The following is a 24,269-nucleotide window of genomic DNA, read 5'->3' as shown; positions in this document are numbered from 1 at the left end:
TTTGCAGTTTTTAAGTGCTAGATTTCAGACTCGTGTCATCAATAAAACTGCTACGTAAAAGAAAACAAAAATGTTTTTATTAGTTGTAAAAATGTCCCCAATATCCTGTGGGTTACAATCAATTGATCAACAGTAAAAAGGTCGACAATGTCTAGGCAGACCACAAATGGTAGACAGTCAATAAGTCGACATGGATAAAAATAGACAAGTACAAAGAGTTCACGCGTCAAAGGTCGACTTTGAAATAGTCGCCACAAAAATGATTGTCACTTTTTTTTTAGGGATATGTTTAGGCACTGACCGTAGGATGACGGACTAACCCTAAGGGTTAGGCACTTACCAGAGGTATGGTTAGGCACAAAAGGGATGGTTAGGGTGAAGATTAGGGTTAGAAAACAAGAAAACCATAACATGTCTACCATTTTTTTGTGTTTGCCATTTCAATGTCGACCTTTTGTACCTGTATCTTCATCCATGTCAACCGTTTGTGCGTCTACTTATTGGCCGTCTACCATTTGGTGTCTATATAGACATGGTCCTTTTACTCTTTTATAGGTTAGTTGGTACTGGGGATTGGCACATAAAACTTGCCATATGGAGTATAAAAATTAATTTATGAATCTGCCCATCTCAAATAAACTACATTCCTCTGTTGACTGGGAAATAAGGGAGGAGAGTGAAAGTCTTGGGGCGTTTTATGTGAGTGTCTACTGTTTGCACCATAATAAACCTAATCTCTGAAGAAAGAAAATGTACCATTAGCTGCTTCTGCCTCTCCAGCAAGGATGGTGGGTCTCCACTGCAATCTGTCACATGGTATTGGAGTCTCTGATCTTCAGCCTCGGTCAGCCAGAGTAACAGCTGATGGCTCCTCTCGTGGAACTCCTACAAAAACCAAACTCTATAAAAATTGTGCCACAATATAGACAAGTGTCCTGGCACCTGCCTAAGACTCTTCTTACTTTCAGTCTTCAATTTGCCATCTATCATCTATACACAGTGGGGGCCTTAATATTCATAAGGATGTATCCTAGAAAACTATAGCTCATGAATATAAGACAGGCCTCATGAATAATACCCAGACAATGATTCTATTAGGTCAGAAATTACTAAGAAATTAATAGGTTGCTCAATGGTTCAGTCCATAAAATGGATGCCCCCACTACGTGAGCAGCAGGTGATCCATCCACTTTTCAATCTCCATGTCAAGCCTTCTTCATTTCTTTCCCTATCAAAAGATCTGGTAAATGCTCCTGGACAGCCCTTGTGACTTACAGTACATAGACACGGGGGTTTCAGCTGCAAATTTCCTTCATGTTTCATCAATGCTGTTTGTATTAGTTCTAGACTGTCCTGTACTCAGTAAGTGTCAGTGTGTCACAGCATTGTAGATATTGCTGACATATAAGACTTCTGCCTTTCCAGATACATGCAGTTGGCGCTCGGCAAGAGACCAATACAGCTGTAGCTTCCAGTAACTCAGTTTCATATTTCTAACCAAAAGTGCCAATTCATATTTTACAAACGTGGGTACAGATGTTTCCAGATACACCTATACTCAAATTGTGCCAAACAGCCCTGGTTTTTCGCTATTTGCTACTTAGCCATGCCAAAGCACTTAACCTAATAGTTTTGGCCTTTATTCAGTTTATTCCGTTTATCCGGTATGTTTCTGGCCTCCCTTGTGGACCTCTGGTAATTTGTCTTTGCTATATGGGAGGTTAGTCTCTCTGTTGAATAACATAAGCTGGGCATACTCACTACAATTATCGGGGTGATATGCCAGATATCTGCGGTTGGTCCCGATAATTGCAGCGTGTGTGTGGATGACTGAGGGTTTAATTCCGGATCGTCCTGCATGTCCGTTCTATGCGACATTTGTGAGTTAGAATGTTGGCTGCATCGGGCAGTGTATGCCCAGCCGCAGCCGACAAACAGACATTTCCCATGGAAGGAACAGGGAAATGTCTCCTCCCCCTGGGGGTGGAGCGCAGATGTCGGGGCTAACACACTGAGTATGACTGACTGTGTATGCACAGCTTTAATGTTTACTTTGTATGCCCTGTTGTATATGCCGATTATATTGTTTATCTGTCTGTTTGCCTATTATCAAAAATAAAGCAAAAATATTGTTTTTTTTTTTTTTTTAAAAAGTACCTACTACACTACCGACCTGTCCTCATACATCATTGTTGCAGTCACGCTAAACAGCCCGTCTGCGTGCCAGGTCCCATGTCACTCCACTAGCATCTGTTTTACCGAAAATGCGTCCAAGTCGCAATGCCACTAGGATGCAACAGGAGACTGCAGGGATTAATTTGATATTGGACACTTGTACAGTATATCTATGTGCGAGCGATATGGGATATCTCTGTGCGACCGAGTCTCTAAATCTATATACCAAGTGCTATGATGTAGCGGCCACGGCTGTTTCCCATGCCAAGTACCGTTTATAAATAAATAAGTGTTGCATATCAAGTTATTCAGCAGAGTCTCCTGGTCAAACATGATGCCCGGCTCTAGCAGAGTTGCACGGGACCTGGCAGCTGACTCGTGCCAGGCATCTCATGCCAAGGTGCGTATTGAGGCTAGATGTATGAGGACACATCTGTGTAAGCAAACACAAACAAAATTGAGGAGAAAAAGTAGTTGAGGGAAAAGTACACAAAACATGTAAAACAGATGGGTCCGCTACCCGTGACCCACTCCACGCGTAATTGTACTAAATCTTCAACTTTCTACAATTTTCATTGCAATACAACCCCCCCCCCAAAAAAACCCCCACAACCCTAGCACCTAGTTCACCATTTACGAACCGATGCAAAATTGAGGTAAAAATATGCAGCAATGGAATCGTGCCATATGGCGCAAAAGGGATAGCCGTATACGAGGACATATATTTATCTTAAAGTTTAAATCAACCATCATGATCAAGACACTATGTAACTTTCATTAGACTAAAATTGTATTGCTGTTTGAAATATATTATTTTAGAGACATTAAAACCTTTGAATAAAAAAAAAAAAAAATACACTAATAATAAATGAAATAAAGAGATGAATGGAATTACACAGTGTAGCCAGAATCTGTGGCATTTACACCAGGCTCAGGAAACAGTGTAAAGATCTCATCTGGCTCCATTATAATGTTGGGAGCTCTGCTGTGAGAGATTACAGGTAAGTGGGCACTTCAGCTTACCTCACACTGAAGCAGGTCACTCTGTAAGATCTCCCTCCACTTGTCTCGCTCATTACACACTTTGTCCCAGCGTGAATTCACCTTGTGGAGCCTACTTAGAACATTCCTGCATTCTGCCTCTTCCGCCTGCTGGAACTCTTTACTGCTCAGGTTTGCCGATATAACCAGAGCTTTATAATGATCAAATGCTTTTAAAGTGTCCTGGAAGAATTAGATAAATATGTAAGACGTAGGGCCAAATGTAATAGGGTGAAGAGATTGAATTTAAAACGTCAATGTTTAGTAAGGCGAAACCTGGTGGATTTTGCCTCACTAAACATTGCTGCTTTAAATGTGACTGCTAACTCGCCAAAATGTTGGCAGTTACTGCAGTTTATATATTTTAACAGAGAATGGCATTAAGCAGAACGTAGCGATGATCTAAGGGAGCACCAGAGGACGGCATACCTTAAGTCTCTTAACTTTCTGTTCCAGATCTTGGATGGTAGATGCCAACTTCAGCTTTCTGGCATGGTCAAGGTCCAGTTCTGTTTTATCCAGCCAAAGTGTGATATTATTCATGTCACTGTTTAGCTGTTGCCACTGCTGCAGACTCTGCTTCATACGGAGCTCATTGCTTAAGCTTTGCGCTTGAAGAATTTCCCAACGTTCAATTACACCTGAGCAGAGATTAAAAGCACAATACAACAAGTTTGCAGAACAGAAGAAGTTTTAAACTAAGAAATAAAGGACAATGTTGTATTGGCTACCATGGAAGCACTACACACACAAAATGAAAGTTGCTCAATCACGTTATAAGTGATGCCAGGTAGGAGGGGTTATAGATAAAATAAAAGCACATTCATAAATATCCCCAGCACACTGCTGTAAACCAATAACTGTCAGGGAGTGCTGTTATTTGTAGTCCTGTATTGGAGGTTCTTGGGCTACCACTTGGTAAGTTGTCTCTCAATTTAATAACACATGAATATATAGAACGTAATATAGGGACCTCACTGTTTAGCGTCAGGACCACTCTCAGCAGAAGCGCCATGAAGTGACGAGTGGCTCATCGTATATTCGCAAGTGTGTGCAACTAAGACTTCTGCATGTTATGTACAAATAGAATACAACCTTTTTCGTTAATGGTTTACAGCAGTATGCTGGTCAGATTTTAGTGCCCGTTTCTAAACACAGAATACAGCAAGCTTATTATATTATTTGATCGCCGATCGGCGTGGCATAACGTGGAATCCAACCCGCTTAACACTGGTACCTGAATGCGTTTCTGGACTATCCATTCTGCGAAGTCCCTTGTCCTCAATCTGTTCAATTGTGGAACTTAATGTTCTATCATCTTTCTCCACAGTAACGCTGGAAGTGGCCATGTGAACACTCTATAAATATATTAACACAAAGGATTACTTTTTGCACTGTAGAACTGTCAGGTTCTGTACCTCCGATATCAACAAATATACAACTTACAGAGGACTGGTTTAATGAAGAGGCAGCTTCTGTCGTGACTGAAAGTAATCCCATAACCATGTCATTTTGTTCTGGAGAATGCCAAGACAGAGTTTCTAAGTCGGATTTCCCTGTAAAAAAACATAACACCACCTTAGCAGAAATACAGGATTCTGGGAAATGGTGGCATAGAGCGATGCCAACCTTCCTTCTTGTAGGCATCACCATGCAGGTCACAAACTTACCAACAGCAGCAATCTAAGTAAGAACATGGATACAATGCCAAAATAAACGTTATATGATGTTTAAATAGATAAAGCTGATGTAACAGGTTAGATCACTAGTATTGGAGATACTGTAACAAAATAGGGATGTTCTCAAAATACCCATGCAAACTTCAAATGATATAAAGGTGGTGATTTAAAGCCAAGTATTTTAATATAATACAGGTGGAAGTAGTAAATAATGGCTGAATCAACAAGACTATATACACAGAGAGTCAATCAGTGTGTATCGTTCATTGGCACAAAAATGAATTCTCTTAGCAAAGATGAGACGGAAAAGAGAAATAAAAACAAAACAAAAAAAAATAATTCTTAATACTTTCATATCTCCCAAGCACATGGCCAAAACACCCCGACTATTGGATGAAAATCCTGTTGGCCATAGTAGACGCGTTTTGCCACGATAGACATCATGGAATGTGGTTTGGGAAATATGGTGTTGACACAAAAGCAAGAGCGGAAACGGCGCAATGAGGGGCATGATGGTGGAGTAAGCGTGCATCACAGCAATAGTGCCAGGTGGAGACACATGCACTGGGCAGGGGCCTACCAGAAGATGCTTGTACAGTTTTTGTTGTCATTATGACATAGGCTTCAGGATTTTCAGGAATTTCTACATCTGAAAGAAAATAATGTCATTTGATTCTTCAAATTCAATGTGAATCCGGAAAAAAAAAAAAAAAAAATTTGCGAAATTTTTTAACAGCAAATAAAAAACACAAGAGAAAATTAAAATAATTGAATCTATGGTCAATAGCTTATAATTTTTTTTTTATATATTTACCTGACAGAGGACTGTAGTAGGCTCCTCCCTCTTCGTTCTCATGCATAGAAGATCCACCAACATCTACAGTTGGATCCCATTCTAGAGGGATGGAGTCCACGCTGACAGGAGTTTCACGGCCAGATCTCTCGTGCGGGAGGGTCGGGGGCATTAGGTGGCACAGAGACTGATGGGATGTCTCTACATCGGGTATCGTGGAATGCCATGAGGTATTTTGGATCTCTCTAGAATCTTCTCCATCCGTATCATTTTCAGAGGTTTCTCGGTCTTCTTCTAATCTCTTTATAGCGATAGTACAAAAATAATTAAAAAGCACATCATACATATATATTTTCTTTTAAACTTTTTTTTGATGGCAATGTACTTTCCCAAGACTTCATATGAGATTAGAATCCAGGGGTGGACAATAATTGGCCCTCCATCTGTTGCTGAACTACACATCCCAGCATGTCTTGCAACACATTTAGCACGGCCAAATAGTAAAAATGTGGCAAGGCATGCTGGGATGTGTAGATTAGAAATAAGAAATTGAAAGGGCAGAAACTGATTTTAGGGTCATGGGTCCAACTAAACACTGCTCCCCACCTCTACAATGGTTACTAAATATCATCTCATAAATAGTACAGAAGTCAGATAAAATGCAGGTGTTATATACACATACTGTACTACCAGAATACACAATGACATCATTGTAGACTGTAAAAACATAAGGGTCACCAAGCAGTAATCCTGGAATAAGGTGGCAGAAGGTAAACATGCTCTTGTGGTTTGTTTATGTATTTAAACCTCCTAGAGTGAACATCTGACATAAGAGAAACTTGGTCTATTCCATGTTTTTACCTATAGCTTTAATTTTTTTCAGAACTTTTTTTTTAATTTAAAATTTGTATAATATTTTTTACTTTAGGACCATTATACTAGCCTTGTGTGTGTCCTATGCATTCTTTTACTGTACCTATCATAGCTGCAATTTCATGGATCGATTGCCCTTTCGATAAAGTTGTATGTATTTTTGTTGCCTTTCAGGCATCTTCTTCCCTCTACATTGAGCAATAACCCAACAGCAAGTCAGCACAACCAGCTGAAACACAGCAGTGCTTACCAAGTCTCTAGATGTCAGTCTTTCATGGAATCTATACACTCGCCCAAAAACTTCTTGACAATATCTGTGAATCTCTTCAAGTTCATCCTCAATAACCACGGCATCCATAGCCTCACTCTTCTGGATTAGCTGCTCCCCAAAAACGATCAACTGGTCAATTTTGTTGGCATTCAGTGTAATTTCTTGTTTGAAACCCTAAAGAGACCAGAGAGGTATTTTTATAACATAAAAGAAAGGGTCTTTAACTACTTACCTCGCATGGTCGTATGAGATGCCAGCTGGGCTTTCGCTGCCACTGGGGTATCCCATGCAACTGTGTCTGCTGCTACATCCCCCAGTGTTTCAAAGGAGATTAGAACGGGTCTGCTCCTCCTCCAACCCCCAGACAATGATGTTGCGGTCTGTGACATCACTGCTAAAATCGCGCCCAAGAATGCTGTGCAAACAGTACTCTGGGGTGCATGCAACCAAAAACTAAAAGTGCAAAGAGGGGAACTTAATTCAGCTGCACCAAGAGGGAGTGATGAACAGTCCCCCCTGACACACGCTCAGCTGCACACTGCCTTAGGAGCGAGGGGCAATGCCAAGGGGGAGGGGGAAGGTCGACGAACCCAACATTTTTATTTATCCTGGGGGGTTGCACGGGATGGCGGCGTTAACAATACAGACAGCGGCATCCTGACAGTCAGAATCCGGAACCAACTAGGCAAGTACCCTAACCCTCCTCTTAACACACCCCCCCCCAGAGCATAGCCTCCTAACCTCCCAGCAACCCTAATACTTGAGTGCCGGCATACCAAGCGCCCGGATGCTAACTACATCCATTATACAGGTATATAGTGACACGTGTGTGTGCGCGTGTGGGGAGGGGTGTAACTAAAACAGTGGATCATATGGACACTGGTGGGTGGGTCTGTACTAGGGATCTTTCACAACTAGGGGGTGATGATAATAACACTGGGGAATCTATTGACACTGTGGAGCGTGATGTAATTTTACAATGGGGGACTATGGACATGGTAGGGGTTTTAAAACTATGCTTTAAAAACTTATTGACATTTTTTAAAACACTGACAATTTCTGGATGGTTTCTAAAAAACTTTTTTTTTTTTTAAATTAGCCAGGTTAAGTGGTTAATAAAATACAGCGGTGTCCCCCCACGGATATATTTGTAAACAAGAAAAGTATACGTTACAGCACCTTTAGACCAAAAATAGAATTCGCCTTATTTCCCAAACCTTCAAAGAACACATGAAGGTATCGGACATTGTATTATGTTATTGCGCAGGCAAGTGCAGGCTGCCGTTTTTGATTATATACCATTTTCTGCAACAGGAGGATAAATGAGGCTACCTGTAGTGCCCTTCAGTGGGATGAATGACAGGAAACCTATTGTATGTAGGGAAAAACATTTTCTCCCCTCAATCATGTTATTTATAATGTAGCAACAAAAGTTGTCAAAATTGCACATAGTGATCCAGAACACAATTCAGTACCAGTAGAAAATAAAATTACAGATACACTAAAAGTAATTTGAGTACACCTGGATGCATGCTTAAGCCGAGTATCCACTTGCCGATTATACAGAGCGATTGAACGATTACGACATCGTAATTGTTCAATCGCTCATTAATCATGCATAAATTGGGCAGTTTAATGTCGGAAACGTGAAACAAATGAAACATAACAACCAATTCCAATTCAATTTATAGGACTCTACCGTGAACAAGGAAAAAAATCAGCATCAAAGCATAGTGTATTTAGGCATTTTAATCTATTGTTGACAATAATTAACATAAATGCTAAATCAAGGGACCATATAAAAAAAAAAAACCAGAGAGATCAGAAATGTGTATTAATAAAATTTTAAAACATCCCTAAAAAACTCCCACTTATTACATTTATTTCTCAATTATCCAACCAATTTGACTCTAATATACCACTAACATGGTAAATCACTTAAACACCTTATATACAAAACGAATGTTAAAATCCTAATCAAACTGGGTCTTTATTCTCCCTAACCCGCATATATACCAGTGAACTCAATAATCCCCAAGATATGCGATTCTGCACTTTACATATTTATACATATATTAATTACCCCTTCAAAAAATTTATTCTCCACGTATCTTGAACAAATAATTTCTTTATCCGTTGTTGTGATCACAATTGCAAAATGAATCTATCTATATGACCCTTCCCCTCTTGTAACTTTCCTCACATTCCCTTCACACCCTGACCATTTATGATGACTGACATCCCTCTGCTTTGACACTGGGACCTATCAAAACCATAGGAATCCTGGCCTATAGGAATCAAAGGACGTGACTTTGCTTGATAGTGCCCCTGTGATATAGCAGGCAAATGCAGATCTTTAAAAAAGGCCGCCGAAAGCAGCAGAAACGCATTGGACACTACAACTCCCTGCATTACCACCACAAAGAAACACCGCCAATGCTCATTCCCAGGACAGATGGAAAGCGTACCCAGAGCGACTATCGACAACCACGTCTGAAGCCGCTTGTAAAGGTAAGCTATGTCCATTCGCCATACAAGGGAACTCTGCTGGTGCTGGAGACGTGACGGCTTGCAGGGTGACAGCGGCTCACCCGCTGCCTGTGCAATCCCGCACCGGTTTTATATGGACTTAAATCACATGGCATTTACAGACATAGTTATTACTGTCCTGCACTACCAACCGTACTTGAAGTTTTTACCTAAACATGAACTTTTCTGGTTAACAACTCTGACATGTTATAATAACTCGAATTGTTAATTTGTTACAAGTATCTGTCTGGCAACCTTATAAAAAGTGGATTCTAGGAACGTTTACATTATTATTTTTATAAATTTTTTTATTTTACTGGACTGATTTATACATAGCATAGTACCAAAAATTTTTTACTCTTCCTATTTTTACTTTTATGTTTTCCAACTGACCCTTCTCCCCGTCCTCCCACCACTACCTCCCCTACGTTTTCCCTGTTGGTTTGTTCGTCCTATCAATTTATATGAGCAAAAATAATATATAACTATATTTTACAGGAACATTTCTGTCCTTGCTTCAGTAACGTCACTACTGCAATAAATAAACAAACGCACCAACCACTTAAGGCGAGTGAGAGTAGATTTTATTACTCAAGCCATTCAATTGAATCGGTTTATCAGATTCTGTTTTAATATATATCTTAGTATACACAATAAGGTGAGCGCCATATTACTTAAATTGTTTATTAGATTTTCTATAAATGGAGGTAGTGACTCTTTTAATATAGCAGCTCCTGAACCATCGTCCCAATTAGTTATCATAAGCAAAACGAAATTCCATTGTATCACTAATGTCGGAACCGACCAGAAAGAGCGCATCGCTGGTCGTTTCCAACATCAATCATTGCCTCAACATGCCGGTCAACGACAGATGGGGCATGTTCGGGGATGAGGGAGGGTGCCTGCACTGACCGACATATCGTTCAGTGTGGGCACCTACAGGATGAGGACTGGCTGAACGATTACGATTTCTTAATCGTTCCTCGGTCGGGAAGTGGATACGCATCTTTACACATATAGAATGGAGGAGAATGAGAACTGTAACTTGGCTGCACTGCAAGACTTCTGATTAGAAAGGAGTTTTAATTTTTCATATTTGTTCTGTGAATAAGTTGCCTCATTCCCCACTTGGTTGTGAAATTTCACTGGCCTTAAAACTGCAATCCAAGGCAGGCATTTGCAAAATCCCTATGTGGCTGTTGAGGTTAATGACACCCACTGTTAGATACTATAGTTTCTCAGATGGAAGCAATTTCTATTTTGGCTCTCAAACTCGATCATGAGGCGTGTGTAATCTGGTCTTCAAGCTAGAGCCAGTCAGTCAGGAAGTTCCTAAGTGGTGATGGAACTGTGATATAAAAGAATATGTCGTAGGCATTCCAAAGCCTCTCTGTACACTAGAAAAGAAGCACTGTAACTGTGGTTGTCATAGTAACAGCATGACACCACAAACTACAGTAGAAATCATTTATAGCACTTGAAATAAAATAGTATTTATAAGCTACTACCACTGCACTCTATACCCCAACACATTAATCCAGTGTCTCTGTTGATGAAAGAGAAAAGTAAAAAAAACTAAGAAACCTCCACCTACTTTTTTGTGCGATTTCAGCTTTAACTGATCCTACTTCTATTGTGGCTCAGCCACAACTATCTAATATGCTGGGTGAGTTTCCACAGACATGGAAACATGACCTTCTCAAGGTAATTGAGATCTGGAGTAGAAAACTCCCGATTTAAACAATATAAAGCAAAAATAAAGGTCTAATTAAGAGTATGTTTTAAATAAGCAATAGATGACGTACTGTAGTTATTCCAAATAAGTACAAATGGAAGTAAGAGACAACAGAATAGGAGCTGGCTTGCAGTTATATGACTAGTACTTACTACTAGTTGCTGCATTTTCTCCTCAATGTCGCTTTCTGAGAAATGTTCCACATTAGTAAGCTGAAGGTCCATCTCAGTCAGCCACACGAGGATGCTGTCTCTGGTCCCCTCAAAGTCTTCTCTTTGGCTGGTAAAGTGCTGAAAACAAATAACAAAAACAGCTGCTGAAGGAACGAGAACAGATAAAAACACCTTCTATACCAGGGATGGGGAACCTCAGGCCTTATAAGGCCCGTGGAATCATTTGGTCTGGCCCTTGGAGCTTCTTGTCTGCTAGCCTCATCTGCTAGCGTCCTTTGGACCCTTCAGATGGTCACACCGCTGCCCTTACAGCTCCCCGAAGCATCCTCAGGATGCCCCGGGCATTGCTGTAATCACCGGCGACTGTGATTCTGTCCACGTGTTATGTCACATGGAGGGGGCGGAATCAAACTGGTGTAAGTGACGTGGGCACACGGATGACAATGTTTGATGATTGATTGAGAAATGATGTTCAATTACAGTTTCAATGACTAATATGGTCACCATTTGTCAGCTGCAACTGATTCATGATGAAGCTAAAGACATTTATAGAACATTACAATGTAATATGATAGTTAATGGCATGACACTGACGTACTGTGTAATGTGAACGCATTGTTAGATCCATCCATAAGTAAAAAAAATAAAAAACAGCACAGTAAATGTATTGATAAATGTGCACTAAGTATTTGAAATTATTTATGAATGGGCAGGGGTTAGGAAGGTTAATTCACACCTCCTTAGTCTTCTAGTGGTCCCAGGAATACAAGTAATATACACTGTAAAAATAGGTATATAGAAACACGATCGCAATCGAATTCCATTGTCAATTTAAAAGCAAAACGATCATGTTATGTTTGTTAATAAGCGTAAAGCAAATACACATTACTTTAAAACCAGTCACACAGTACAAGCTGTACATAACATGTCTCAACACACGTCCATTTATGCAGGAGCGAATAGGAGAGGATTACTGGGCTCTTATAGACATTAGGAGATTCGCTGGATTAGGAGTAAGCCCATGCCCAAAGTAGGGTCAATTTTATTAAGCATCCAATTGGCCAACCACAATGTTTGTTTGGACTGTGGGAGGAAACTCACGCAAACGTGGGGAGCATGCTAACTGCAGACACAGCGGAATATTGGCTCAGTCCTGTCTGCTTCTACTGTGTGTAAAAGGCATATTTAATTAACAAACAAGTTGCGTCCCCAAGCGTAAGTGTGCTGGGAAGTAGAATGTATTGCACCATCCAACTCCAAAAACAAAAAACCTTCCCTCACAACAAGATACAATAAATTCTCCAGTGACAAGCTGTTCCAATAGAAAAAAAAAAAATGTTTAAACAAAATAAATCTGCCTCTCACCTTAAGCCTCCTCAGAACTGCGGCCACTCTCTTCTGCAGCTGGTCCCACCTCAAATTTCCTTCATGCACCATCTGTTTCAGTCTGCTGGCGGCGTCTGTGCGGTTCTCCCTGGCGAGTCTTCTGTACTGCTTATTGATCAGCTCCAGGTGAGTAAGACGCTCGTGTATCTGCCTCTGGAAAGCCTGAAATAAATCATTTAGAAGATCAATTAAGAGAAACAGAAAATCTTAGTATTACACAAATAAGACAGACCAAAAAAACAGAACACATGTTGATGACATCAATGGTAAATAATAGCTATTTATTATTAAAACGAGAGCTAAAATATGAACTATGGGCCTATATCAAATGTGCACTGCTGATCGCAGATTCCCGATTATCAGGAATTTGCGCATGACCGGGACCTGTACTGCGCATGTGCAGAAAGGGTCCTGTGAAATCTCACGCAGGCCCGAAATGACTCTGCCTGATTGACAGGCAGAGGTGTTTGCAGGGTGGTGCGGGGTAGCCTACATTCCCTAAAATAGGTGGGGAGGGGGGGTGTCACCCATTTTCCGGGAGTGAAAAGGCCAGGATCTGCCTCCATGGACGCAGACTTCCAGGTCGCGCAGCCTTAAAAGGACCCGGCCAGGCTGCAGTCAGCTTCAGCTACCGCAGCCTGATCAAAGGGTCAACCAACGCGATCAATAGTCACTATGTTGATCCCAGGATGTGACCTGGGTCGCATCACCGGGATAGGAGATGCAGCAGGTGGTGTCAGACACCTCCTGCTGCTTTTGCATTTTAGCAAGGACAGAATTGCAATGCTGCTTGTGTGCGGCTTTGCAATTCTGTCTTCTGCTGAATCAGGCCCTATGCCCAGAATTATTAAGCATAGGTTTCATTTTGTGAGACCTGTAACAATAACTCTACTTGTAGAAATGGAGCGCAAGACTGTTCTGACGCTCGGTACATGAAGTTGGGGCAGAAAACACCGAGCTCACAGCATGGAATAAATGAATCTAAACACTCTCTTTTGTACAGGTCAGTAGGAAAGATGGGCCAATATAAGAGGAGAAGCGGTGTTTGTCCAAAACTGGTCATCCAAGAAAATTAGCAAGAGTCACACACACAAGCAACTAATTGTAATATGTAATGTCTAGATTCAGACCTCAAACTTCTTTTGCTCTTCTTTGGCTTTTGTATATAACGCATCGGAAGAATCTGGGGAAGCTGCCATCGTTTCTGCATCTTTCAGCCACTCATCAAATCTAGAGTAGTCCTCCAGGAACTTCTGCCAGAGACTCCAGGTCTCCTCAATCCTGCAAAATATAAAAGTAATAAAAAGTTTATGATCATTTATGAGTTGCAGAAGCTACTTAATGAAGTTATTATGCCTACTGGCTTGCTTGGAGCCTGTTTTTCCTTTGAAAAGCCACCAGGCTTTGTGTGAGCAGATTTTGGCTGAATAAAAGGCAAATTGAGGAAAGCTGCAAGTTATTTTGTTTCAACATGTACACATGTATCTAAATCTGAAATAATCAGCCATTCAACACTCTGGTCTCATTCAAGCTATCAGATTGGTCAGGCTGGCTGTAAACGAACAATTGGCTGTTGCCAAAGTGTATAGATTTTCAAAAGCAAATACAGTTCATGGACCCAATAGCCAGCACTTACCGGATACGTCTCTCCATAGACATAGCACAGATGTTTCGCCACCGTTTATCGAGACTCCGGGTGGTCTGTTGTATGGAGTCACACTCTGTTTCATTGGCACAGGCATCAGTGTCATGCAACAGACGCTCACAAATATTGAGCACCGAAGCAACCCCAGGGCTGTGCAGCTCAATGTCCTTTTGGAGGTCCTGAAATGGATATTGTGAACTTTAAAACCAAAATCACTACATATATGTTTAACATTTAGGATAATATAGGCTCATTAAAAATGTCTAGAGCTACAAAGCATATATAGAAGTTTTCCAAACTTTTAAAATCATGAAGTGTCGATCCCCAGATATGTGATGCCCATGTGACGTACTAAGCAGGACAATGCTCACAGAGAAGCCCTAATGCAAGAACCTGCTTGAGTAGAGTAAATATCAGAAACTTGTATAGTCTATCCAGAGCTGCAGGGTACGCAATCCGTATAAGAGGAGATCCCATACATAAAAGGATGGTCTTTCCTCTTACTAGTTGCAGGCAAATGTAATAATCACCAAGCTGGATACACTAGAGGGGACTTTGAGGTCTATTTAATAAGCCTTGGATGGAGAAAAAGTGAACTGAAATAAAGTAACAAACAACCAGCTCCTGTCATTTTTCAAGCACAGCCTGTGACATGGTAGTTAGGAGCAGATTAGCTGGTACTTTATCTCCTTCCAAGGCTTAGTAAATAGACCCTTTTAATACTGGTCTTTTAGCTTTTCTGTACATCAGTTGGCTTTTGTGTAGGAAGTTTTAAAATGTTCCAACAGGAATCAGGTGATCTAACCCTGAGAACATTTTCATGCTCAGATTGGCTTCAGTTGGTCCACACACAAATTTATATGGCTATGTATCAAAGGAAACATATAGAGGAGAGAGGGGAACACTGACACACTTTCCCCCATATTTGCCTTTGGATCCGCCAGACGCCTGCCTTAGAAGTCAGGATGGGATGAGGGTGAGCATGGATGGTAAGGAGATGAAACTATTACCATACAGTGTGTGGCACCGCTCCATATACCTCAGTCAGCTCCGAGGTGACCATGGTCATAGCTTAAAATTACACATTGCCCCGCTCTCACCATAAACAGAGCACCGGGGCTCTGTTAGATACATCCTGGAGACTTTGAATCACAGGTTGGGTATGAGATGCCGACGGTCAGAATACAGACAGCCCACCCCTCCCGCAGCCTAACCCTAACATCCCACAGCCTAACCCTATCCCTCCTGTCACCTAGTCCTAACACTCCCCTTCCACAGCCTAACCCTAATACTTACCTCCGCAATAGTTCTGTATTCTGACAGTCGGGATTCTAACTGTCGGGATGCAGACTACATCCCTAAATCGCACCATGTGCACTATTACGTAAGATGACTTTCAGATTCAGTCTTCGGTATGAGGACGTTTTCATGATTGCCACTGGAAAGCAGCGTTCATTATGACCAAACGCCTCTCTCTAATGACCTTTTAAACTAGTGAAGAACGTTTTACTAAGTAAACCATTAACGGACACACCAGTAAAAAAATAAATCCGCTATTTAAATTATTAACTAGAAATATGTACTTGCCTTTTGTTCTTCCAGTTTCTTGTTTATCTCTTGGTCATGGCAGATGCTGTAGATGACGGGCTTAGATAACTCCGACTCGATGCGAGACAGCCAAGTACGCAGGTTACTCATGTTTTTGTACAGCTGCTGGATGATTACCAGAGTTTCCTTCAGTTTCTTTACACTGTACAGGTAAAAAACACAAGTCAATACCACTACAAAATGGCAATCTATAGAAAGCATGTAGCATTCTTTAAATAACACTCAGTTCCCCTTTAGCGCTGTGTGATGTAACGAGACGCATGGCCATGAGATCAGCTGTTGTCAGTGCGCTAATAAGGAATTTCACAAACTATTGTTTATTTGCAGCACGCTGCCATTCCAAATGGTTTACAGAAGGGGCACGCGCAAATATAAAATAGCAAATATAAACAGCATAACATGACGACTACAAAACACCACCAAAACAGAAAAAAAAGATTGCCAAGTACAACCCCCCCCAAAATACAGTAGGGATCATTAAATGTAGGGGTCATTGTACTCAATAGTACAATCAACTTATACTAGAAAACCATTAAACTGAGCACCAATTAATTATTTTAAGCTTGCAATAAAAGTATTATCAGTCCCCAACCCACATACTATCAAATTATGCAAAGCACAAACAAGAAAACGTAGTAATAGTCCTTTCCCAACAGGCAGAGACACGTCTAAACCTGCAGTTCCGTGAAAGCACATTTCAGGATTACCCTGTCCAGGGTTATGGACTAACTGCAGCAATGGATAACATTGTAGCCAATGACAGGGATGTTAAACATTAACTCTCTTTATAATATAAAGAAACATACCATTACGGGCTAATCAGAACTCAGCAGGAAAAGCAAATAAAATAATAGCATACATAATGATATCCGATGCCCACGGCTCACATTTACCCTGTGTATTGCTGAAAGGTTTAGCATGCATGCCCCATTGTGGATGCAAAAGCGTTGCAATATATGCAACTAAGAGGTGCCAGTCTTGTCGTCATGCAAGAATCCCCTCAACAGAAATAAAAACAAGAGAGCAATTCATTGTCACTTCCATTGTCATTTTATTTCTAGAATGAACTAAAACAAATATTAAAATGTAGAACCATAAATGGAGGCCTCCCTGGTTATAGTGTTAAATTACTGAACACAAAAAAGGAAATACACATGCATTTCTGCAGACGATAAACATATGGAGAGGTCTTACCATAAACGCAGAAAGGAATGGTGTCCTTGGAATACACTGTACTAAAATGGCTCCTGCATATTTCTCCTGCTGCCCCTACCCCAGGTATGATCTGAGAAGATCCCAAATCATTCATGGTCACGAATGAGAGAAGAATCACAGGCCTCATAACCTGCATCTCCTCTGACAGCCATTTATTCCTAGGTCTGCACACTGGAGCTTCGCTAGTAACCCATCCCCCTGCACAAGGCTGATCAGAGAGTACGCGCTGACTAGGAAGACAGGGGTGGGGGCCACTGTGTATAAGTAAGACATAACATCGCACTTACTGTCAGAATTCCTTACTATGAATCCCCATGAGTTCATTCCACATCCCTGCATAAGCTGAGAGTCCTCGGGAAGAGAAGACCCCTCCCCATCTCGTGGCCTACTTATTCATTGGTTTTGTAAATGTGAAAAAGAACCGCAGTCTCTGCAAAACACTGTGCCCACCTAGCCTCTCATTGTAAGTGCTTGTCTCTTTGTATGGCACATTGTTTAATTACCATTATAAGCATATGGCAATGCAGGGAGAGCAGGTAAGCATTTAAAAAGAACATTACAGTATAGATTATATTTATCCTACAAATTATTAAATGATACTCTTAATAGCTTGAATTTACTTATGACTTATATTGTGCACCAAAACAAAATTTTGAGAGCAATTAATGTTGCAAACCTTTCATAGTTTTACAGAATATGAAAATATGGTGCATAGCAATCTTTCCTCCCAGCATGCTTTGCTGACAGGATAAAGCCTGGCAGCCTGTGTTTGTTTATTCTATTTTTCTAATAGGTTTGGAAAATATTTATATGCACATTTGTTTGTTACATATATATATATAAATATATATATATATATATATATTTATTATTATTATTTTATTGAAAACGTTTCCTTTTATTTCAAGTGTTCATTTGTTTTATTAATTAATGAGCAGAGGAAGGACATATTTAAAGAAAAAAACATGCTAACAATTTAAGGACAGTTTGTAAACATAGTAAAAACAATAAAAATAATATACATCCTAATAGGTAAATTTTTTGATTTACAGTTAGCGCAGTGTTGGGCGCTGGCAGAAGAGCTAAATCATGTCCTTATCAAGCCACGGGAAAAGAGGAACTGGCCCTAGGCTAATGCTAGATTGCTCCCTGCTCTCCGCTGAGTGACATCTGGCAGCAGACACCTGCTGAGTGCGTTTACAAGAAATGTCGCTTGGCTCTGAGCCCAATACAGCTTTGTGATCCAAGTCTTTTAATCCCGGCCGTAAGCAGTGGGTCACTTTTTTTTTTGTCACTGCAATGCTAAAATATGTAGCACTTCCAAGCCCCAGCATGCCATCAGTGAGCCACATATGAGGTTATATTTGCCCCTCTCGGAGGAAGGTATAGGCAGACGACCACACTATAGAGCTCCACCTACTGTTTTAAACAGGCCATTAATTTCTACACAGTAACATGGAATATGAAAAAAAAAAATAAAATCAAAACCAATAAAACACCACCAACACGTGCACTCTAAGCAGTCATTGGCTATAGATTTAAATAATGATGTAACCTGGAATAAAGAGGAACTGATCGCAGTATGAAAATACGGTTTTACATCTTTTCCTATATTGCCTGCATGTGAACATTACACACACATTTTCCTCAAAGAAGATGTTGGTGCTTGCATGTAGGACTTGTAATCTAAACCAGAGGTTCCCAAATTCGTTCCTGAAGGTACCTTAACAGGTCAGGTTTAAGAGATCCATTGTTGAGTACAGGCGGTTAAATCAAATTGACTGAGGTGCTAATTAAGTTGCCTGTGCTGAAGTACGGATATCCTTAAAACCTGCACTGTTAGGGTGCCTTGAGGACCAAGCTTAGGGGGATTGGTATGAAATACCACCGGACGCGGTTCAAATCCCGATGCCGGAAGACCGGCAACTGAAGATCCCGACATGTAAGTATTTTAACTATTACTAACATTAACTCCCCCTAACCCTCACTTAGGGGTGCCTAACCCTAACCTCTCCTCCAAGTGCCTAATCCTAAGACCCCCAGTGTGCCTAAACCTAACCCTCCCCCTTCCCCGCAGCCTAAACCTAAGTCTCCTGGGGAGGTGCCTAACCCCCCTTCCCCTAGCCTAACTCTCCCGGGGGGGTGCCTAACCCCAAGTCCCCCCCTGGAGCCCCTAACCCTACCCTCCCCCCCCGCAGCTGTCCGCACCCGCCTTACCTTCGTTCGGTATGCCGGGTGTCGGGCTCGTGGCGTAGGTAAAATGACAGGTGTCGGGATTTCGACGCCTGTCATTAGACCCCCCTGCCAGGATTAGACAGTCAGGAAGACGGCGGTCTGCATTTTGACCGTCGGCTTCCTGACTGCATCCCAGCTTAGGAACCAATGATCTAGACCAGAGTTTTCCCAGACTCAAGTCACCCTAATAGTCCAGGTTTTGAGGATATCCATGCTTGATCACAGATGACTTAAGTAGTACCTCAATTTGATTTAAACCACCTGTGCTCAATCATGGATATCACTAGTACCTGAACTGTTGGGGTGCCTTGAGGAACAAGTTTGGGAACCTCTAGTCAAGACACTTGTATGAAGCTGGAGGTATGGAAGCAGAAATCCTTTGCTAAAACTGTCGGATTAACACCTAAATTATTTATTTTTTATCCTACAACAAGAGCAGAGAGTCATAAAGATCATCAAAACTGAGATTGTATACACTCTGCATTCACATTATCTCAGTGTTATCACGGAGACTCGAGGTCAAGATCAGTCACTGATAATTGGCATAGAAGTGGAGGGTTCTCTTTAAATCCCATAATACTGTATAATAAAATGAATGAAGCAATTTTTCAAGTGCTTATATTTAAATAAAAAATAAATCTCATGTAAACAAGCATGCACATATACATAAATTTTTTTTTTTTTTTTAACAGAAATGTAATTTTACTGGCTTGTTAACCAAAATAATTCAGGAAAAGAAGCAGATGTTTGAACTTAGCAGCACTTTGTATGGATGGATATTCTGCAACTCCAGTCTCCCGCTCTCCCCCCCCCCATTCCCTTTTGTCAGCATCAAGCTCCAGTCAGTAATCCGACTTGACAATTCTTTTCTGAATGGCACAAGCCCTTACACACGCACACAAGCCATGTGAGGAGGGTGCCATATGGCCAAGCCTAGCCTGATGTCACAAGCAGAGTGTCTAAGCCCACGGACAGACTAAATGTGCTCACCGGCTTGGCTGCACTGATGCAAGTTATTTATATGTTGTGTTGAACTTCGAAGTCATCTAAATGCAGCATTACAAGCAATTACGTTGGATCACAAAGGCGAATATACTAAATGACAGTAATTACATCAAGATATACTTCTGTAGAGTACTTTGCAGTTGTTAGACAGGATTTAGCAGAGGACAACTGAAACTGTAGACAAGGTCAAAAAAAATTACCAACTTAAAAGTGCAAGTGAACAGGTTGTACTTAGCCACCAATAAATAAAAATATATTTTTCATTTTTTTTTTTTTTTTTCTGCTCAATTATATTTCTCATACCTAAATATATATTAGTGGTCAACTCAGAATGAAACAAGTTCTCGCAAAGAATGATCTCATCCAAGAAAGTATTTTTCTTTCTTGTTTATAAATAATGACAGTTCAGGACCAAGAAAACTCCCAACTGTACAGATTTAGGCAGAACAATCCGGACTGGAGGGCTCTGTCCCTCCCTTCCCAATAGGACCGGGAGGCAAGTCCCATTCAATGATGCTCTGCATTACAGAGCAGAAGTGTACAGGTGCTGCGAGCCATTGTGTGCGTTTACAGCAAGGGGAGAGCCGCATTCCAGCACAAGGAGATGTAATTTGCAGTGTGAACGTGCCGATCCAGGAATAACCCGGATTGGCGCCGCAGTGGAAAATGGGTATGTTCCAAATCTCGGGTCGAACCTGGGACTTAAGTGGAAAAGGGGTATAATTTACTAAGCACACATGCAAATGGTTTTGTTTTGCACTGCTGTACCTAAATGGTCCATGCAGCACATATCAAGGTGCTAGCCTACACGTCGCAAACTAGAAGTATTTCTAGGAGAGGCAGAACAATCTGGAGAGGTGCGCTGCCTCCTGCTGGTGGGACATAAGCCATATTATTTAGGCCATACCCGGGACGGCTGAAGAGGGAAGATGCATTAAATCACCACTGCAGGCTACACTAATTAAAGTGAAAATTATCCTTTGCCTAGTACCAGTGTAATCAATGGGAACGTCACTTTTTTCTCTCCGACATGCCATATTTCTCTTACCGTGAGCCAATCACATCAAATAGGTGCTTCCAGCCGTCATTGACTTTATTCAGCTTGTTCTCAATTTCAGTAGAACGGGCATTGTTGCTGGCAATGATGAGCTGGTCTCCTATTTGCTTCAAGTGGGTCTTATTTTCACTAAAGAGATTTATTTCTTCCATGCAGTCCTAGTAATGGAAATGAACAGAATTGTTGAGAGAAGAACCATAATGTGCAAAAAAAAATAAATTCGGCATAAATCTCTTCTTTTGAATGGAGAATGCAATGCTCAGCGCTCAGTACGGGATCGGTATGAATGACCGCCAGACCTATGTCCGGCGGTTCAAATCCCGACGCCAGAAGATCGGCACCAGTGAAGATCCTGATGGGTAAGTAAACTAATTATACCTAACCCTCCCCCCTCCTAACTCTCCCTTAGGGGCGCCTAACCCTAACACCCCCCCCCACGTAAATGCCTAAACCTAACCCCCCCGTACCTGCAGTCTAAACCTAACCCAAATAATAATTTGCACATTTTACAATTTTGCTTAATAATAATAATAATAAAAAAATATATATATATTTTGTGAAAATCTTGGAATTGCACAAAACCTGGAATTCCAAAATTGTGTGTAGGTATTTTGTTCATAAAATAGATTATATAATCTGTGACCTATCCTGCCATTCTATTTGCATATTTGTGTCTTAAGCAAGAAACTGGAATGGCGCTAATAAATTTAAATATAGAAAGTGATGGTTCAGAATATAACATCAGATCATGACCTAAAGCCAGGACAGGCCCACTATAAATATACCATTTAAAATAACAAGCCATATAACTTATAATACTGTACATTTCCCTCTGCTAACTCCCATTTATCTCCCATTTACCTTCTGCAGTTTTTCGATCATCTCCTCAATGTTAACGTCAGCTGTTTGCAATACTTTGCCTTCCATCTGTGTCAGCCAATCGCACAACTCCTTGTTCTTCTCATTAAATATGTTCCAGGCATTGAGCCGGTCCTCTATGTCTTGTTTCCGCAGATTCACCTACAATAGATTGGGGCAAGCACAGTTATAGCACATGCATTGGTCTTCATTCTAGCACCCTGTACCTATCACAACCTGTGCAGCTTCTCTATCCTGCCTGGGGTGTGGCTCTCTGCTCTGGTGCTTCTAGCACACTCAACTGACAAACTGCTGAGATTAAGCAGTTTGTGTGCTATAAGCACCACAGCAGTGAGTGACACACCAGGCAGGAAAGAGGGACTGCATGGGGATTAACAGGTGCAGGGTGCTAGAATGAACACTATGTATAATAAATTATCTAGCAGCACTTTGGGTCGAAAACATAGTTGAACAAGTAAAAGGTCACATATTTAACAACATGGCATTATTTACATGTAGTGCTGAAGACGAGATTACGTAGCAAGGAAATGCCCACAGAGGCAGCACTGCTGCAGGAGTATAATTGCAAGAATGGTCAGAATATCGTTAGAACGTGTGTATACATTGCACTTTTGCTCTGATATGCTCCCGTCCAGTCATATGATTATTAAACAGCACATGAGATGCGAGTGACCGAGAACAAACGTAGCAGGGCGTGTTTAGCAGTTTGTCGGTCGAAGCTCCAGCATCAGTACAGCGTACATACCTATACAATCCAATGGCCGTTCACCCGAGATCGGGAGAACGGCCTGACGATTGTATAGGTGTGTACCCAGCTTTTATGTACAACTTAGGAACGCACATGTAATTAAAGGTTAAACCAACCTGAAATAGATTGCTTAATTAAAAAAAAATCATGTCTGCTGATTATCAGTTTAGATCAGGGGTTTCTCAAACCCTGCCATTACAGTCTAGTTATTAAGAATATCCATGCTTCAATCCCGGCAGGTTACAACAAATTGAGTAGGGTACTAAGTCACCTGTGCTCAAGCATGGTTAGCCTTAAAACCTGGACTGTAACGGCGGAGTTTGGGAAACTCTGGTCTAGGTCATCTGCTCACTTCATTTATCTGTTTTTTCATCCAAAGTGTCTACAGCCATGGTCAAAAGTTTTGAGAATGACACAAGTATTGATTTTCACAAAGTCTGCTGCTTCCATTTTTATGATCGCAATTTGCATATACTCCAGAATGTCATGGAGAGTGATCAAATGAATTGCAATTAATTGCAAAGTCCCTCTTTGCCATGACAATTAACTTAATTCCAAAAACAACATTTCCACTGCATTTCAGCCCTGCCACAAAAGGACCAGCTGACATGTCAGTGATTCTCTCGTTACCACAGGTGAGAGTGTGGACGATGGCAAGGCTGGAGATAACAGACTGGAAGCTTTAAAAAGGAGGGTGGAGCTTGAAATCATTGTTCTTCCTCTATTAACCATGGTCACCTGCAAGGAAACACATGCAGTCATCATTGCTTTTCACAAAAAGAGCTTCACAGGCAAGATATTGCTGCTAGTAAGATTTCACCTAAATCAACCATTTATCGGATCATCAAGAACTTCAAGGAGAGAGGTTCAATAGTTGTGAAGAATGCTTCAGGGCGCCCAAGAATGTCCAGCCAGTGCCAGGACCGTCTCATAAAATTGATTCAGCTGCGGGATCGGGGCACCACCAGTACAGAACTTGCTCAGGAATGGCAGCAGGCAGGTGTGAGTGCATCTTCAGGCACAGTGAGCCGAAGACTTTTGGAGGATGGCCTGGTGTCAAGAAGGGCAGCAAAGAAGCCACTTCTCTCCAAGAAAAACATCAGGGACAGACTGATATTCTGCAAAAGGTACAGGGATTGGACTGCTGAGGACTGGGGTAAAGTTATTTTCTCTGATGAATCCCCTTTCAGATTGTTTGGGGCATCTGGAAAAACACTTGTCG

The 24,269-nt window shown here is 41.1% G+C and overlaps 1 protein-coding gene across 1 annotated transcript in view; it reads right to left on the bottom strand.

Annotated features, from left to right (window-relative positions):
• Positions 1–24,269, bottom strand: part of SYNE2 (spectrin repeat containing nuclear envelope protein 2) — a 455,935-nt gene that overhangs the window by 9,723 nt on the left and 421,943 nt on the right. The window contains exons 95-109 of the mRNA XM_088471237.1: positions 22,282–22,440; positions 21,412–21,578; positions 15,888–16,050; positions 14,292–14,479; positions 13,786–13,936; positions 12,635–12,817; positions 11,249–11,386; positions 6,812–7,006; positions 5,710–5,989; positions 5,476–5,544; positions 4,663–4,772; positions 4,454–4,574; positions 3,646–3,857; positions 3,199–3,399; positions 757–885 (exon numbers count right to left, since the gene is read on the bottom strand). Coding sequence (XP_088327363.1) covers positions 757–885; positions 3,199–3,399; positions 3,646–3,857; positions 4,454–4,574; positions 4,663–4,772; positions 5,476–5,544; positions 5,710–5,989; positions 6,812–7,006; positions 11,249–11,386; positions 12,635–12,817; positions 13,786–13,936; positions 14,292–14,479; positions 15,888–16,050; positions 21,412–21,578; positions 22,282–22,440 — 2,466 coding nt within the window. The remainder of the gene's footprint in view (positions 1–756; positions 886–3,198; positions 3,400–3,645; positions 3,858–4,453; positions 4,575–4,662; positions 4,773–5,475; positions 5,545–5,709; positions 5,990–6,811; positions 7,007–11,248; positions 11,387–12,634; positions 12,818–13,785; positions 13,937–14,291; positions 14,480–15,887; positions 16,051–21,411; positions 21,579–22,281; positions 22,441–24,269) is intronic.

Source organism: Taudactylus pleione, unplaced genomic scaffold (genome assembly GCF_031769625.1).
Source record: "Taudactylus pleione unplaced genomic scaffold, aTauple2 ptg000113l, whole genome shotgun sequence".
NCBI lineage: Eukaryota > Metazoa > Chordata > Amphibia > Anura > Myobatrachidae > Taudactylus > Taudactylus pleione.
The sequence above is the reverse complement of the archived record's forward strand: the minus strand, read 5'-3'. Positions and strand labels throughout refer to the sequence as shown.